This window comes from Hirundo rustica, chromosome 6 (assembly GCF_015227805.2).
Source record: "Hirundo rustica isolate bHirRus1 chromosome 6, bHirRus1.pri.v3, whole genome shotgun sequence".
Classification (NCBI taxonomy): domain Eukaryota; kingdom Metazoa; phylum Chordata; class Aves; order Passeriformes; family Hirundinidae; genus Hirundo; species Hirundo rustica.
The window spans coordinates 40,029,080-40,046,459 of NC_053455.1; the positions used below are offsets into that span (position 1 = coordinate 40,029,080).

Sequence of the window (17,380 nt, forward strand, 5' to 3'; positions counted from 1 at the left end):
CAGATGCAACCAACGTGCTTGCAGGGATGTTATCAGTGGTGTGCTGCTCACAGAGCTCACACCAAACTCCGCTCTCCTTGACCTAGACAGGTTTCTGCTGCGCGTACTCACGTGCGGCGGAAGGCAGCTCGAATATCCACGTCCCCGCTGACAGGTGCTTCTGATGTGACAAAAGGTAATGAAGAAAAACGGGAGAGCAAGTCAACAAAATGCAAAAATACGCTGCTGTTTCTAAAGCTGTCCTTCGCAGACATTTTTAGAAATAAGTTCTTATATTGTGAATTGTGATTAATTGCATATTGAAAGGTTAACGCATCATCTTTGAACGTGTAGCCTTCACTAATTAGCTTTCAGCATTCAGCGTCCTTTTTGAATAATTTATTTCTGTCTCATGTTTCATAATTAGCTGGAGCCTGATGGAGTGTCTTATCTCTTGCTTGTCAATTCTCCTGCTGCAAAATTTTAATTTCAATAGTGTATTCACAGAGTATTTAAAGCCTAATGAGAATATGCCTGGACATCAACTGAATACTATTATTAATAATAAATTATAATCTATCCTCTGACAGCAGAGGTAAATCCCTGGAACTATGTAGAGAGATACAGAAACTTAATTGAGGGTGTTGTATAGAGAGAATTTTATGACACTATTGGTATAAATTGGTGTGCTGCTGCTGCTGCTGCGGGAGAAGAACTGTTCTCAGTTGCTGCTCCTAAGTCTTATGAGTCCCAGCTAGTGAAACCCCAAAAATTAACACTGCTGATCAAGTAACTTTTAAACTTTTCTCTTTACATTAGGTTCACTGGTAGCTGGACACAAGTAAATGTTGCAGCCCCTTCAACAGAATTGCTGGAGCAGGAAATGGTCCAAACATTCAGCTCTTTCAGACAGTCCATGCTTATATTGTTTTGCTTAAACTTTTCCACACTTGAGGCAAACTGATGTTAAAATGTACTTCCTTTCCAATTTTTTATAAAATTTTCAGTGTAGCACTTGTGAAGGTGGCACCATGCATTTGGTGAAATGAATCATATGCTCTTTAAGCAATTTTATCTCACAAGGTGCTTCTCTATGCATTGAATTTATTTATATGGGAAGGAAAGAGGAATTGACAATAATGTCACAAGTCTAAATCTTTTTTTTTTTTTTTTTTTCAAATATCCATTTTTAGTACTGATCTTTTGCCAAAATAAGAATGAACTCATCTCCTATTCTAGTGGAATTAAATGTCATAAAAGAATGAATCTGAAACCAGAATAAAGCCAGAGAAAAGGTGGGCAGTTCCGAATCGTTGAGTGTGCTTTCTTTAAGAGCATCACAGTTCTGATTTGATTGATGACCAAGTGGTCCTTCTAATGATCTCAATCCCATTCTCCTCTGTGGGCCTCTCTAGCTGCACCTCTAGATCTTCAGGTCTATACTTCAGGTTTGTGCTTGTCTAGTAACCATTATGTACCAGGAAGAATTGTTGCTGGACGGGAAAAGAAACACAGGGACAGGAAGATAAAGAGAAAATAGATGGGAGGAATTCACCTTACCATTGACTGTCAGGTTGAAATTAGAGCTATCAAACTTGTCCTTGGTAGACACCTCACATCTGTACCCTCCTGCAAAAGTCATGTTTGCTTCTATGATTTCCATTTCAAAGGTGTACACCTAGAACAGACACCAATGATACAATAAGTTACAAAATAAAATGGTGAAACACAGAGAGGGAATAAATGGAGAGAAACAGACGAGGAACTTTGTCTCTGGGTCTTTTTAGAACTGAGACCCTCCTGAGTGTCCAACTCATTACTATAACAAAAAATGACCTCTAATCCCCAATTCAGCGGAAGGAGCTGGATTGCTGTCAGTATAGGTATTCCTGAGGGTACTACATTGTATTAGCAAACTATGCTGAGACATACGCTAATGTACATACACTAATTGCATGTGCACTGGAAACAGGAATAAAGCTTTCACTAAGCAGTTTTAGCCTCTCCCCAGAACGTTCAGAACAGGCCGAAACTCAGCGAAAGGAGTGGCTAATGAGAGAGAGCCTGTCCAGTTCCATCCAGGAGAGGGTGGTAGTGGCTCATATACCACGGAGGATGCAAAGTCGTGGCGCAGACTTGTGTTCCTGCTCGTGTACCTTTGGTAAAAATCGGGTCTTACTCAGCTGCTTAAAGCAGTCTAGACAATCCAAGAGAGCTCTGTTAAGACCAAGACAGAGCTTGCTTAAATAGCTGCCTGATTATAGTTTTCTATTAAATATACCAAGTTCCTTGAGTGGCAGATGAAGGGAATCCTGCAGTAGAAAGTGCAAAACTACTCCCCCAGTCCTCCAGAGGTTTTATCATTTCATAGATAAAGTACGAAAAAGTCCATATGTAGAGCTTGTCTCTTATCTGGGTGGTCCAAATACAGACTTCTATAGATAAGTATAGCCTTGGGTGTTGCTTTGGTTTCCTTAACATCAAAACATTCCTATTTTAGTTTATATTTTCCTAAGATTAAAGATTAATATCTAAAAGACTGAGAACCCAATTGTACTGCCAATTGTACCTTGGTATTTCGATCATAATTGTCGTGTAGCTGGAGGTGTTGCCCCACTTTGCTTCCCAGGTCCATCCACTTTCCTTTGAACCATTTTACTGCTGGCTTCTTCAGCAGGCTCTCCCCTGCAACTTTGGCAGTGAATGTGATGTTTCCACCTTGCAGGAGAAGTAGATTAAAGTAAGACTATGAATAATGTTTATCTGTTACATCACTGCTGTTACGCCGTACTTGGAGAGCTAATAGTCAAGAACCAGGTATTTTACAAACTTCACTTGACTAACATTTTGCACTCACCAACAGTAACTTCTCCATCCTGTGGTCGTGCCACAAAGAGCCCAATGGGATCCAAAGGTTCCTCTGGCTGTGTCTCAGCAGGTGAAACTGAAATAAACGTCATAATTGCTATTTAGAACTTTTTGCATCAAACTACATAGCTAATCAGTTAATTAATTTAAAATTATCTCAGCAGATTTCTTCTGCCCTTGAGATTCCTCAGTCTTTATGATCTGCTTTCATCTACTGTCTCCATCTCACTTACTCTAAGGAGTCCCTGTGTATGTTCTTCCCTTCTGCTAATAAACCAGACTGGGTGACAGTGTTAATTCTCTGTTACCTTTGGTGTTTTGGCTGCTTTCTGCTGGTGGAGCAGGTGACTCTGAGGCAGCTGGGGTTGGAACAGCTTCTGCAGGAGTGACTGTCTCGCTCTTTTCTGGAAATTAATGTAAGCCAAGATTAGAGAAAGTCATGTTTCCTCTTTCTTTCTTAAGAAGTTTTGCCAAAGAACAGCCTTTAATGTATGTTAGGAAAAGCAGAGAAATTAGCTGTTGTTTCCTAGAGCTTAGAGGATGTGCTGGAAGCAGAAGGGGCCCACTGAAGATGGATGATGAGATTTTTTTCTTTTGCTGAGCTCAGAAATGCATGCTTTTTTTCAAATTCTATAGTCTTGTTGTGTAGAAAATTGTCAGCTGACGAATAATGCTATTATTTGTTGCAAATGTCAATAGTCTAAACAGAAAAGTAATGAAAAAATGATGTAATTATGATCTTTGTGAGCAGTTTGCTTATTAATGAGACTTTGTTTATGATGCTTTTGGAATGTAGTGTTACAAAGGCTATTGTTGTGTGCAGCTTGGAAAAAGCTCTAGACCCTGCTAGTAAACCATACGGATAAAGTATTGTAAAAATCCATCTGTAATTTCTTCCCCTGGCTTATGGAAGTTTGTATCCTCTCAATTAAACCATGACCTCAGAGACAAATTCAGGCAAATGCATTTGGCACAAAGGAGAAGACAGAATTGTCTGAAAATGGAGTAGGAGTGAGCAACTGGAGCAGATGGAGGGAGGTAGAATTTCTTGAAATAGATCAGTTGCGGCAAGATATTTTTTTTCCACGTAGGTAGTGGAGCCACTTCCAAATAATAATGGGCAATCCAGTTCTTCTAACATTACACTCTCCACTCCACTAATGCCCCATAGCATTATTTGCAAGTTATCTGCCTATAGCAGACTCTACATGGAACTAACCTGAAAGACAGTGAGGAAAATGTAATGAGTACAATATGGAGCAGTTTGCTTTCAGGATGAGAGAGTCAGCAGGAGCATATTTCTGCGTGCTCTGACAGCTGTCATGTTGTCCTAATCCATACCAGGATTTCCCTTTACATATAATCTGTCATGCCCTGTCTTTGCATATGGAACAGGACACCTTGAATCATGTTAAACATTCCTCAGCTTCCTTCCAGCTGACCAGAAGGTCTCAGAAGGCATCATCTTGTTGCTAGAACAAACAGTGGTAGCAAAGAAAAGGAAGTGATATAAACAACCTGAGTTTGAGGCTTTTCGCCAAGCTAAAAAAGCAAAAAGTTAAATACCAGAAGTGGTAAATGGATACAGTTTTGGAGGGGAAAAAGGGATCTGGAAGGTCATAATGTTTCAAAAATGTGACTTCATCTATCCAAAGCATCTTCAGATAGTTTTTCATGAGAAAATTCCAGGGAATTTGACTCTTTAGATTTATTCCCAGGAAAAGCCTGGGAAAATTTTGCAATCTTCCATGTAACTGGTCTTTTAATATGTAAGAAGGTAGTAATAATGAGAGATACGTACTAAGGTTATTCTTCATATTCAAGCTCCTGATGAAATACGTGTTTTTGGTAGCAGGAGATTTTGAGACAATTTGGGGAAATGTATGAGCTTCTAGAAACATTACAGTATAACTTGTAAATGTTTTGTCAGTTGTTACAATTTTGTATTTAAACTAAGTTATTACAAGAAAATACCAGTCCTAAGATCAGGCATCTTAGTTTAGGTCAGGATGAGGTTTAGATTAGTTTTGCTTTGCTTTTCAGTAGGTAAGTGTAAAAGCTGGACAGAATTCTAAAGATGCACATTGACATTTCCCCAATGATCTCCTCTCTGTGGACTTCTGACTGCAAAGAGGTGTCTCAGCCTCAGGAAATGTATTCCTCAGCTTGATATGAATTAGTACCTTCAAATAATTGGGCAAAACAGATGTATTGCTGGTAGAGAAATTTTACAGTGTTAAAATAGGCTAATTTCCATGGGCCTTATTCATGGAGGTTGCATGTGAGACCGGAAATACTGATGAAACCGGAATTGCCTAGGAAACGCTGTACCTGGTTCCTTGACCTTGAGTTCAAACTTGACCTTGGAACTTCCAGCTATTACAGCATATGTCACATCATCTTCTTTTCCTACGTTATTGATTGTCAGTGAATGCTTGTTGCCTTCTGTCTTGATGACAAATTTTTCACTTTCGGTAATTTCTGTGCCAGCTCGCTGCCATTTCACCTTGATGCCAGATTTTTCCGTCTCTGCTTCAAACACAGCTGTGTTTCCGGCTGTCACCTCTGTTGTCTTTGGCTTCTTGGTAAATGCAGAAACTAAAAAAAGAGAGAGGGCTCACTAAAATCTGTTTTGCAATTGTGGCATATCTGGTGCAGTCAGCTGTTGTGGCTGCAGCAGCTGTCTCCTTTCTCTCCCATCTGTCCATGCAAGATATAAATTACACTTTCCACAGAGAAGTTGTGGAATTGTCTTTGAGTTTATCAAGCTCTGTGTCTCCCTGAGATGTCATAGCTCCTCCACATTGTCATGAAATAAAGTGGAATGGATACCAAATTCATCTCACTTTCTGTCTTCCTCTTTCTTTTCCCCCATATTGAGTTCTGATTTTTCATAAGTGAATGTTGTGGTCTAAGACAAGACAGCATGGTATATATTCTTACATATCTAGCTGTGTACATAAATCTGCCATACACTTTTATCTAGAATTATCAATTTTGTCCTAACAGCTGCTTAATACAGTTGTCACAGAGGATCAGGATGTGTTCCTCAACAACACTGCAGTTTGTGCAGTAACCTGTGCCCTAATACACCACAATGAATTAATGGTTCGACTTTAGTCCTTCTGTTTTGACTGATCAAGGCTTTAGTAGAAAGGGATTCACATTCTTATGATGACCCTTGTAATTTCACTCCAGCTAAAATGATATCAATTGTGGATTGTATTCAGAAGTTTACTTCAGCATTAAAAGTTGAAGTACTTGTCTACATTACACTCTACCACAATTAGTTTTCTAATTACTTACAAGGTAGGTTAAAATATTTCCTCAGTGTGTCAAGAAACACTCAGGAAGCTTATAACAAGAATTAATGAAATTATTAACACGTAGGGTGAACAATTGTAAACCAAATGATGTTTTAATTCATATGCAATCAAAGTAGCGCAGCAGATCGGAAATTGTAAACAAGCAATGTACATTGATTTTGATTCATAAATATCCTCTCAAGATTAGGTTTTAGTAAAGTAACTTATTTTACTAATTTCTTTAACCTGATTTATTTATTTCTATTTCTTCATCTTTATTTTGAATCAAGTTTTTAGTTTCATGCTTGTGTTTTTGTCTTCATAAAATCTGTTATAATTTGCTAATTGCCATGAGGTAGGTTAGTGTGTAAAAAATACCAGCAATTAACGTTCTGATTAATACACTGCATGTTTTTTCTGTGCATCATTCTGCCATCTTTCTATTGACTCACCCCTGTATAACTACATTTTTATAAAATACTCATAATTTCATCACATCTAATTTTATCGGTCACCTCTGTGGCAAATTGTCTATGGCTCTCCTCCTCTGACAGCCACAAGAACTCTTCCAAACAACACAACAATGATTATAATTAGCTTTGAACTTTTAGTTCTGCTTTACAAAAATTAAAGGAATGTGGCATTATTTTAAAAGAAAAGGTTTATATTCATGTTCAAACAGGTGCTTTAGTTCATGTAAATGCTATATTATTAATAGTACCATTTATTCTTTTTATAAAATATCTATTCCTGTAGCATGTCTTTAGACTGCACAATTTAGCTGACCTTAGTGGAGTTACATGTGCAAAGATTTCACCTGATGGCCTTTGGTCTTTAGTCATAATACAGTTCATACTTCTTGCATTGTTTTGCAAAGGATTCAAACCTTCTTAAGCATCAGTTAAAATATTAACTGCAAATACTCTTAGAATTTAGTAAATATTGAATTTTGCTTTCCTTCATAATACACAAAAAAAAATTTGCATTTTTTCAATTTCTTTTTATTAACCCCCATGTTTTATATTTCTGATGAAAACACAATTTTAGTTTCCAATGAGCCTAGAAGAGCCTTGGCTGACCTGTTTTATTCTTCTTCATGTTTTCCTTCTCTGTTGAAATTGTGGAAAAATTCCTCTGGGAGTGGAATATTCCTGCACACTTATAATTGAGGTTTTTCCTAACCTGGTGCAGTAGTTCTTTAAAAATATAGTGCTTTGTAGAATATAGGGCTATGTACTGTAGTGTCCTGCAGCATGCTGCCTGTTACCATTTGCACACCTTTGGGTACCGTAATGCGCTTCCATAAATAACGCAGCAGGGTGTTATTGGCGCCGTGCATCCTGAACAATCGCAGGAGAGCTGCTGTGCGCAGCAGGCTGGACATGCAAGGGTTCAAAAGACAAATTTTGATGTAAAGGTGGCCAGGCTACGGCACAGTGGGCAGGCAGGTCAGTTCTGGGACCCACTCCACTGCTCAGTAGCTGGCTCCTTGCCCTATGATTCTACAGACAAAGCAGCATGTTTTTAGTCTTTGAGTGCTATTATCACCGCTCTTCTATTTAAGCACAAAAGAATCTATAAATATATTAATTACCTAACAGCAAAGTGATTTGTAAAGCTTCCAGCCTACAGTGTCAGGGTTTCATGACACACATACTTGGAAGTAACTCTGTGATCTGCTGCACGCCCTGTAAAGTGATTAGGTTTCTTACATTTGCTTTGTAGATGACTCAACAAGAACAAAATTGTTGGTGAGAACACAGTGAGAAATCTCCACCACTGCGTAACATTTCTGGCTTTAGGAAATCTAAACACATATGCAGAAGTTTTAAGTAAGGCTCCTTGTATTCCCTCCTCTTCCCCCTTTCCTGCCAAAAGACTCACTTTACCTCCAGCTTAAAATGATGGTGAATATTTCTGGTAAGTACAGAACTGGAAAAGCCCAAAATCTCCCATGAGAACAAAGGCCTGCAAGAACTGTTGTGCACCCACTTTTTCACTGGTAAAGAAGCCTCAGGTTTTAATTTAGTCTTTTTCCTGTACTTGATTCAGTCAGTGCAGGGCTGTGTCCAGGGTGGCTTCTCTCTCTCCAGCTGTATTCTCTTTCATCTCTCACTGCTCTTTTTGCAAAGGAAAACTAAACATGTAGGGCTGGAGATTTTACAGGAAATTACTTTGCTGCAGAAGAGAGATTGCTGAAAAAGCATGTGAAGAGAATATCTTAATTGTTTAATTTTGGGGAAAAAAAAGGGGGCTGCTTAACAGAATAAAGAGTTCAGGCTATTCCCTACCCCTTCACTGTGGTTGCTGCTTTAAATAACGTGTAAATCCAAGCTGACCAGAAGTTTTCTTTTTCTCAGGCAGTTATATCAATCTAGTTTGGGTATTTCCTCATTAAGAATACTCCTAAACGCTACCATCCAAAATCTCTGGTCTGCCTTGAGAATGCCAGTTTTGCCTGCTTTTATCAGAAACACGTTCCCCATCCGACAATCTCTCTCACTTCAGTGTTTGGCCTCTACCCAGATATACCCCTCTGAGTTCTATATATCCGTCCCATACTCTAAACACTCTTGGACATGACCACCACCATGAGGCTGTGGAAAACACAGTGACCGTGACAGCCCTTGTGTGACGTTGTGGAATGTGTCTGCCAGCCACTGACGCATCTCAGACGCTGTTCTGTGTTTCCCCAGACTCCAGGTGTCCATGCAGTTAGGATCTGTAGGGCTGGGGCACCCCATGTCCTCTGCTGCCCACCGCGTTAACTCTGGCTCCTGATGCGCTCTAACCCAGCCCACAAGGGGAGAGGGAGAAAAGTGACATTAGTGCTAGCACACCATGGCAGCTCTGGAGAGAGAGCAGAGACCCTTGTGAGTTACCAGTGCTGATGAAGACAGAAAGTGTTGAAGGTGCTCTGTGTGTGTGTTTAGTGGGGATGGAATTGGTGTTGCTGCGGGGATTTAGTGGAGGGGGAGAAGAGGGACGTGAAGCTAATAAAAGAAAACGAGCCTAGGGCCATTTTTTCAACGCCTCACCTCTCATAACCCAGGCATTCCTAATCAATTCTAGCTTCCATAATGCAAACACAGTCACATAATTTCTGAGTAAAGTAAACCAGCAAATTTTACCCCAGGCAGAAGAGGAAACAGCTGTATGTGGTCTGCAGCTATCTCACAGAAAATTTTTGGTGGTTAAGGCTGCAGCTACCAGAACTTGCATCCTCTAAAACTCTTGAAACACCTGAAGGTGTACACATCAGCCATAACACTATATATGTTACATGAGTTACAGCTTAATTGGTCAGTAATGAAAACCTCTCTTTGGGGGTCTGTGATTACATTTTGAAAATTTATTAGTAGGGCCTTCAATCAGGAGGGTGAAGAAAAATAAAATACATTCACTTTGGGCCACATTAAACTAGAATAAAATAATTTAAGTTCCAAAACTAATATTCTGTAATTGGCACCTAAATAAAATAATAAAACTACTATTCTGCCTTCATTCTGCTGCCATTTATTAAATCTTTACACTAGCATCTTCATGTTTTCTCCTTTACTTTCTGACCTGCTTTGAAGTAATGTCCTTCTAATAGCCATCATCAAACAAGTTAGTGCTTTTCTTCAAGTCTTTTTCATACTCTCCGATGCAAAATCCAAGAAATGGCTAAGCTACTACCAGGGTTTTCCTTTACTCTCTTGTTGAACTATCTATCTATTTACTGGGCTTTTATTTTATGAGTTTTTTGAGTTGTCTTTGTACAGCATTAATCTGTTAGTAGATAGCTGCTAAGTACTGTGGTATCTCTAAAAAGAATAAAAATTAGTATTAGAAGCTAGAAGAGCAATTCTTATTTCATTATTGTCAGAAAAAGTGGAGGTAATGTGTATATTAAAACGATATTCAAATTACCAAAATAATTCCATTTGCTATCAACATTCCCTAAGTAATCTGGCTTAGAGTAACAAGCATCAGCTGAAAACCTATTCCTGGAATACTGGAATTGCAAAGTACATGTGAATTATGTGAAATGAAAGTGAGCAAGAAATGTGGATTCTACAAGAGTGGTTTTAACTACATAGAGTGGAAGAGGAGAATATATGTTAGATGACATTTCAGATGATATTTCTGCTTTTCTGAAATAAAACCTGTTAAAGGTATAAATTCTTGAGGAGAATCTAATGTATCTGGTTGAATGTAGATGCTAAAAACTACAGCAGAAATTTGTGATGAGTGAAATTAGACAAAATAATCACTGGTTTCTCCCACAAGGCTGAATTATCTTACTGCACATTCTCTGTGTTTGGTGTTAGAATACATATTGGTCAAAATATTTAATTAATATTACCAAAGTAGTATTTGCTTTTGGAATTCTTTATTTTTTTATGACTTCATGTTGAAAATTGATCTTTGCTTACACTTGGCATCTAGTTTTGCTTCTATATCACTTGTGCTTCCATTGAGTTAAAAGCCAAATTGAGGATAAGCAGACATCAGTAATGGAGCTTGCAAATTCCTTTCGGAGGAACTATATAAAGATGCTGCACGTTCCTCAGTCAGGTCCTAAGTGGCTTCTTGAAATTACAAGCTTAATCATTCCATGATCCTAAAGCTATTGAAAGACTCAATCTTATCATTCCTTGCTTGCTTCAGCAGCAGAGATTGCAAATTCCTGCAGCATGAGCCACAGGCGAGGAATAGTTTCACTAATCAGTCACCTCTCTCTGTGCATCCATCTCGCTTTCTGTAAAAGGGGGAGAGGAATGTTCAGCTTGGTCTGAATCTTAACTGACAAAAGAGGAAATGATATGTCTGTATGGATTTAGGGTTTTTTCTGCCTTCCTGTGGTGCATAGAAGTCTGTTGCAGCACTTTGTTGTGCCAGGTGCTTGCAAATGTGAAAGAATGATCTCATAGTCAAACTAAAATTCTGCAGTTTACTCTTCATTATGCAACACTGATTATGATTATGATTGTGATTATGATTATGATTATGAAAGCCTCTGTGTACTTACAAGTTTTATTTGTAAATTCTTGATGAAATGTCCTAATCAGAGCTGCAAAATCTAGACTCCTCAATACATAAAATACGTGAGTAAAAGTTGACTGATTTTCAGAGAAGGTGAGTAATATAGACTTCTCCTTTTCCAGCTATAATAATGCACACACTTCCCATTAAGTCCCATTTATCTACTAAATTTGGTGTTTAAAAGTCAAGTATTTCCTCCTAATGTCATAAAATATTGTTAGGGAAATGGTTGGGGTTTTTTTAACCTTTCTGAATTTTCAGAACAAAAAAAGGGTCGAAATTTTCCAGTGAGCTTTTGAACACAGATAACTATGAAATGTTTAAATCAAAGGGAGAAGAACATAAAGCTTCTATGACAGAATCCTGCAAAAAGTGCTGCTTTTCAAAGTTTGATTATTTGCTCTGACACTAAACTCTTACAGGTCTTATAAATTCTGTTGCTCTCGTGGACGGTGTAGACTTTCTAGAATGCTAAGATAGTTCTTTCGGCATTCTTGAAATAAGTAGGGGAATGGTTTATCCTGAAGTATTTTAGTCGGGCAGTTTAAAGTGAAAGAATGTCTGTTGGGAAGTCTACTTCATCACACCATTTTAAGTTTAATGCTTTATTCGGGGATTTTTTTTTGTGGGGGCATTGGTGGGATTTTGGGGTGGGTTGGTGGGTGCTTTTTTGTTTATTTGGTTTGGGGTGTTTTGTTGTCTTTTGTTTCTTTTACCATGTAAAAGGCCTGTTAAAACAGCAGATATAAGCAGAATATCTCTGATCATTCTTTGACATGAGGAATTTTCTTTTGCCTATACACCAGATGCACAAATTTCCGTAATACAGACTAGGGACTTCTTTGGGCTCTTCGGTAATCTAACTCGATGGCGTGTGAAATGCAGGAATTGTGATTTATCCCAGTATGAATTGCCCAGTGGTTATTTGGACCTCCTGAGATGGTGCTCAACATTATCCCATCTTGAAATGGCTTGAACTGTATAAACAACATGAAATAGAAAACCAGAGGGATTAGTATCTCCTGGGAGACTGAGAAGATCCCCTCTAAAAGTTATGGGGCATGTGAGTGGTTCTGTCTCGGTCAGAGTGGTAACAAGAGCTTTTCCTCCCCCTGCTGTGATAATCCCAGTGTTTGGTCTGGTTTGTTCATAAGAACTGTGTAGGACTAGAGATGTTAGACACCTGTTAGATTTCTCTGGAGAAATAAATTGGAGTAGAATTTCTCCTCACTGTTAGCCAGCAAAAGTGGGCATCATCACAGAGACATTGCCTCTCATCCACAGAGAATGAAAATGCTAATTTAAAGGCAGTTAAACAATTAGAAATCAGAACTCACAATGCCAAGGTGATCACTGTCAAATTTTGCTTACTCTGTTGTATTTCTTTTTGTCTGCATTCACAACAATTAGACATTTCAATAAAATTTAAAAATCATGTGACTTCAAATACAGACTATTATTTTCTCATTTTTGGGGTGATTACTGAACTTTTGCAGCTTATATTTTCAAGTTTTTGTCTACAATTACAGGATCTAATATATCTTTCCTTTTTATATACAAATCTACTTCCATTAGAAATGGCAGCCTTATGAGTATGAAATGATGTTATATTTGTAATAAAATGGAAGGATTGCAGACACCACTGCTGCTTTAGGGTTATCATACAGAGGGAACACAAAGAATCTTGCTGGAGTTAACCATGCTTTAGTGCTTTGCAGTTTGTAATGGGAGAGCCTCTGGGTGTGACTGATTTCAAATATTTTGGTCAAATGATGGTTCTTCTTAACAAGTTCTTCTTTTGTTATTGTGACCATAGGAGATTGTCTCATTGGCCAAACTGTGGGGAGACCACAGGCCTTGGCAAAGCACAAAGGCCATTGTTAATAAGTCCCCCCAGCTGTCACTGGCTAACTCTGCAAACTGCACATTATTAAAAACACAAGAACCCTGTGCTGCAGTTCAGGTAGTGGTGATTCCGGGTATGCACTGGCATCACTGAAGTGACAGCTGTAAAGTGGAGAATCCCAGATTTAGCACAAGTTTCTCCAGGTCTGACTGCTGAACATATTCACACTTGACAAACCAGCGTAAGTTCTGCTTTTGTCAGTTGTTTTTGGGGTTTTTTTGTTTGTTTTCCCAAGCTTACTTGTGGACACAAAGTGCTGCTGAGGTGTTTTTCTCTGCAGGTCTCCTGAAGTTAAACTGTCTCTACCTTCTCTGCCCGGGCTCTGCTCCTCCTCAAAACACCAGCTCCATTGCACCTTGCACCCCAGCCCAGGCCTCTGCTGCGTGGGCAAACTCTGAGAGATTCCTTATCTGAAGATTTTAAATTAAAATACTCATAAATCTGAAATACTTTCCTGGCATTTTTCTCTGTGGCTCTGTGACCTTGGCTTTCTGAAAAGGGCTGATTATCTTCTGGCTCAAGGGGAAAGGACGAAGGAGGGAGAGGGAAAAGAAATTGGATGTATTCTTTGCAGTAAAATGTTGCCTTTTTTCCCTAGAGTTCTGTTGTCAGTGGTTGAAGGAACTAGAAGGACTAAACTCCAACTCCAAACCAGGTACTGTTTGCTTTCATTTTCACAGAGATTTCATTATCAATAAATATCATCAATTTTTGCCAGTAATACTTCTACAAACTGTCAGGGGAAAAAAACCCCTCAAACCAAAAATAAAAGCAGGAGAGCTTTATATTATTTAACTGTCCAAGAGAGAGACTACAAGCCTCTATTTGTTGGTGGGTGGTGGTTTGTTTTTTTGTTTTTGTTTTTTTTTTTAAGAGTCCTAAGGGTGACTAGGAAAGGAAATGAGAAATTAAAAACATCTGAGAAATATATGCATTTCACCTCTATTTTTTTCTTATCCATAGTCTCTTGAGAAAATTCTGTGCCTGAGGGTTATCAAAGCAGTTAGTGATTTATCTGCAAGACCACTCAGTATCTCCTACATTTATAACTTAATAAAATAATTTTTTCCTTTTTTTTTTTTTTTTTCCCTCTGAGGCATCTCATTTCTCCAGAACACACAATCTACTCACGTTTTTCCTTGTCAAGCCGTTCTTAGTCTTGTCTGTCAGTTATGATCCTTACCTGTTTTCTTCACGGGCTCTGGCATCTTCACTTTGTTTCTGGTGAAGCTCCCAGCTGCATGGGGAAGGCAGGGCGTGAGTTACACAGGACTGTGACTGCAGGGCTTTTGAGACCCCTAAAGAACCGCTCGATGGAAGCCCCCATCCTGCTCCTCCCCTTGATCCCCCACTGTTGTCAACCACGGCACCTTATCAACAGCAGGGCACGCTTGACAGGCTACATCAGCTGGGATAAATATAGCCAAGTTCCAGGAGCCGGGGAGCTCAAGCCACCCAGGACTGGCTACCACTGCTCTGGTGGTATAAACCAGAGCGCAGTAGGATGTTGCACATGCGTACGGTGCATATCCTAGCTCCGGGCATGTATGGCATGAAGAGGTCCAACACTGCCGTGTTTAGAGCGCATTCAGCAAACTAGACCTGATAGTTACATCTCCTGCATGCTGGCTCCTGCTTGCTCCCTGTGTGTATTTGCTTACATTCTTACGACTTACTTCAGTTTTTGTTTTTGTCATAATTGGGTCAGAGCTGAACAGCCCCTCAGAAACTGTTTTTCTTGTTTCTTATTTTAGCTCTTCTACTGAAGACTGTGTTTGTAGAACTAACTGAACCTTAAGGAAAGAACTCTCTTTTGCAGACACTTACACATTACTGACATTTGCAGTCACAAGTAGAAAGCATGACACTACTTAAATAGTTTTAGTCCTCCCTCCGCATCCACCCACTTGATCCACAGCATACATTTCTTGATAACTAGAAAGGTTTTTTTTCCCTTCTTTTCAATATAATTTTAAAAAAAGTTCCAAGGTTCTGTCTTATACCAGTAGATGTTTCAATTTTGTTTAATCATATAGAAAAGACCCGGGGGAAAAATCTCAGTAGAAAATTATTCTTGTATGGTTATTTCATACTCTAATCATTGCTTTTTGCTTATTCATACATTTAACATATGGCAAAATAGTATCTGTGGACAAGCATTCTTTTATCATCGTGATGGTTTATTGGTTTACCAATTTTGATTTTTAAGCTTTACCAGAAACACTCTGGAGGCAAAGTATTTAGCATATTTTAGCCACCATTAGTATTGTGGGGGAGGAGAGGAAAGGAAAAAAAAAAAGAAAGAAAGAAAGAAAGAAAGAAAGAAAGAAAGAAAGAAAGAAAGAAAGAAAGAAAGAAAAGAGAGAAAGAAAGCCCTAGAAAGCCCAGAAGAACCCCCCGAAGACTCCTCCCCCCCCTCACCCGAACCAGAAACCCTCCCTCCCTCCCCCCTCCAAAGACAAAAAAAAAGTGAGGTTTTATTTTTTCCCCCCAGTTTTACTATCCTGTAAAAACCTCATTTTTAAAGGATTTCACCTTTTGGTACAGAGTTCACAATAGACCAGTGTGCAAGCATCTCATCAGTCACTGTGTCTGCCCTTCACATCTGACTCTCTGAGTAGGCTGACAGGACAAATGTGAACATGCAAGAAACACTGCTGATACCTCTCCTGATTTGGGGCCAAATACTTCCTTGAGTGAGGAAGACAGCCAGGATGTTGCTTGTCCATATTTTCCACTGCCTCTGTTTCTAGTGGAGCACAAGTTGCCATGATTTGTATTTGACTATCCTGTGCCTGAGGTATTTCACTGGGAGTCAGGAAATCTTGGCTATTTGCTTTGATTTGAAACCTTTCGAAGGGCTTGGGTCCCACTTCTTCCCCACAACAAAACAGAGCTATGAGGATTTAATCTGATGCAGGGAAATGATCCAAATCTAATAATAACTGTGCCGATTTTGTGATTTTTAATGTTATTTAAAGCTATGTTCAATGCAAACATAGCAAATGTATAGCTACGTTCAAAACTGGGAAAAATGAACCTCTTGTCTGCTATTACACCTTAGGTTACCAGGTGGCAGCATTGTTGTAATAGTGAACTTTTTTCTAGCATTTTCTATATATTATATTAATTGTATTACTACTTTTAATAACAAAACTTCTATGCAAATGAAATAATTTGCATATTTGCACATAAGTTCAATGGCTACACTGACCCAAAATAAAAGTGTAGTGGGTTGTGATAACTACTTTCTAGTGCACTGCACCACTAGATAATTGTCTAGCAAGAGTGTGGAGTTTCATCCTGTGTTCAGATGAAACTGATGTACGAGAACAGTGAAGCAACCTGTAATGTCTCAGGGCCCGTGCTTAAATAAGTGGGTGAGAGGGAAAATTCTTCCTTGTCAGAAGAATTACTCTGAAATTGTTGTTCTGTGCTTCAGACAGTGGCTTTCACTGTGTAATTCAAAATCAAGTCCAAAAAGGTCAGAAATTGGTGGCCTGCAGTGAATGGCTGTGTGAATTTGGATAGTTGCACCATGGCTTATGTGGAGAAAACCAAGAATTTATTATTTATAGCCAAAGTCAACAGCACCTCTTTCTAAAAAGACTATCCAAATTCTTATTAAAAGGTTATGTATTTAGGTGCTTGCGACTCCGCCCAAATGTAGTTATCCAGGCAGAAAGTCTATATATTACTTTTCTGTTTTGGACTTCTTTTCCTGGTAGTTTCTGTCATGCCATTTAACTTCTTGTCTCTATTTCTGTTTATTTGCTTCTCTGCCTCTTTGTCTTGTTTCATGAAAACACCACCTCCTGGGTGGCTGGGCAGTTTCTGAGGACAGGGCAGTAAAATTGCCTCGGGGGCTGCAGATCCACTGCTGCCAATGGCGGGACAGCCGGGGCGGCTCAGTGCGGAGCACAGGCCCAGCAGCGCTCAGACACTCAAGGGCTCATAGAATCACAGAATGTCCTGAGCTGGAAGGGATCCACAAGGATCACCAAGTCCAGCTCCTGGCTTTGCACAGGACAGCCCCAATACTCACACCAGGTGCCTGAGGGACTTGTCCAAATGCTCCTTGAAATCCGGCAGGCTCCTGCTGTGACTTTCCTGCGTGTTCTATTCTAGTGCCCATCCACCCTCTGGGTGAAGAATCTGTTCCCAATACCCTGCCTAAACCTCACTGTTGCCTTTGAGTTTCTGAATCACAGAGTACTGGTGTGTAGAGTGCAAAGCCACTTGACCTTACTGACAGAAATTGAGTTTACAAGGACTTGGGAGACTTGGGTAATGC

General features: G+C 39.2%; 1 protein-coding gene across 1 annotated transcript in view; it reads right to left on the reverse strand.

Moving 5' to 3' along the window:
- Positions 1 to 14,397, reverse strand: part of MYBPC3 (myosin binding protein C3) — a 61,039-nt gene extending 46,642 nt beyond the window's left edge. Inside the window, exons 1-7 of the mRNA XM_058420838.1 lie at positions 14,270 to 14,397; positions 5,179 to 5,445; positions 3,156 to 3,251; positions 2,837 to 2,923; positions 2,549 to 2,697; positions 1,540 to 1,657; positions 112 to 160 (exon numbers count right to left, since the gene is read on the reverse strand). Coding sequence (XP_058276821.1) covers positions 112 to 160; positions 1,540 to 1,657; positions 2,549 to 2,697; positions 2,837 to 2,923; positions 3,156 to 3,251; positions 5,179 to 5,445; positions 14,270 to 14,294 — 791 coding nt within the window. The 5' untranslated portion in view covers positions 14,295 to 14,397. The remainder of the gene's footprint in view (positions 1 to 111; positions 161 to 1,539; positions 1,658 to 2,548; positions 2,698 to 2,836; positions 2,924 to 3,155; positions 3,252 to 5,178; positions 5,446 to 14,269) is intronic.
- Between the last annotated feature and the right edge of the window lie 2,983 nt (positions 14,398 to 17,380).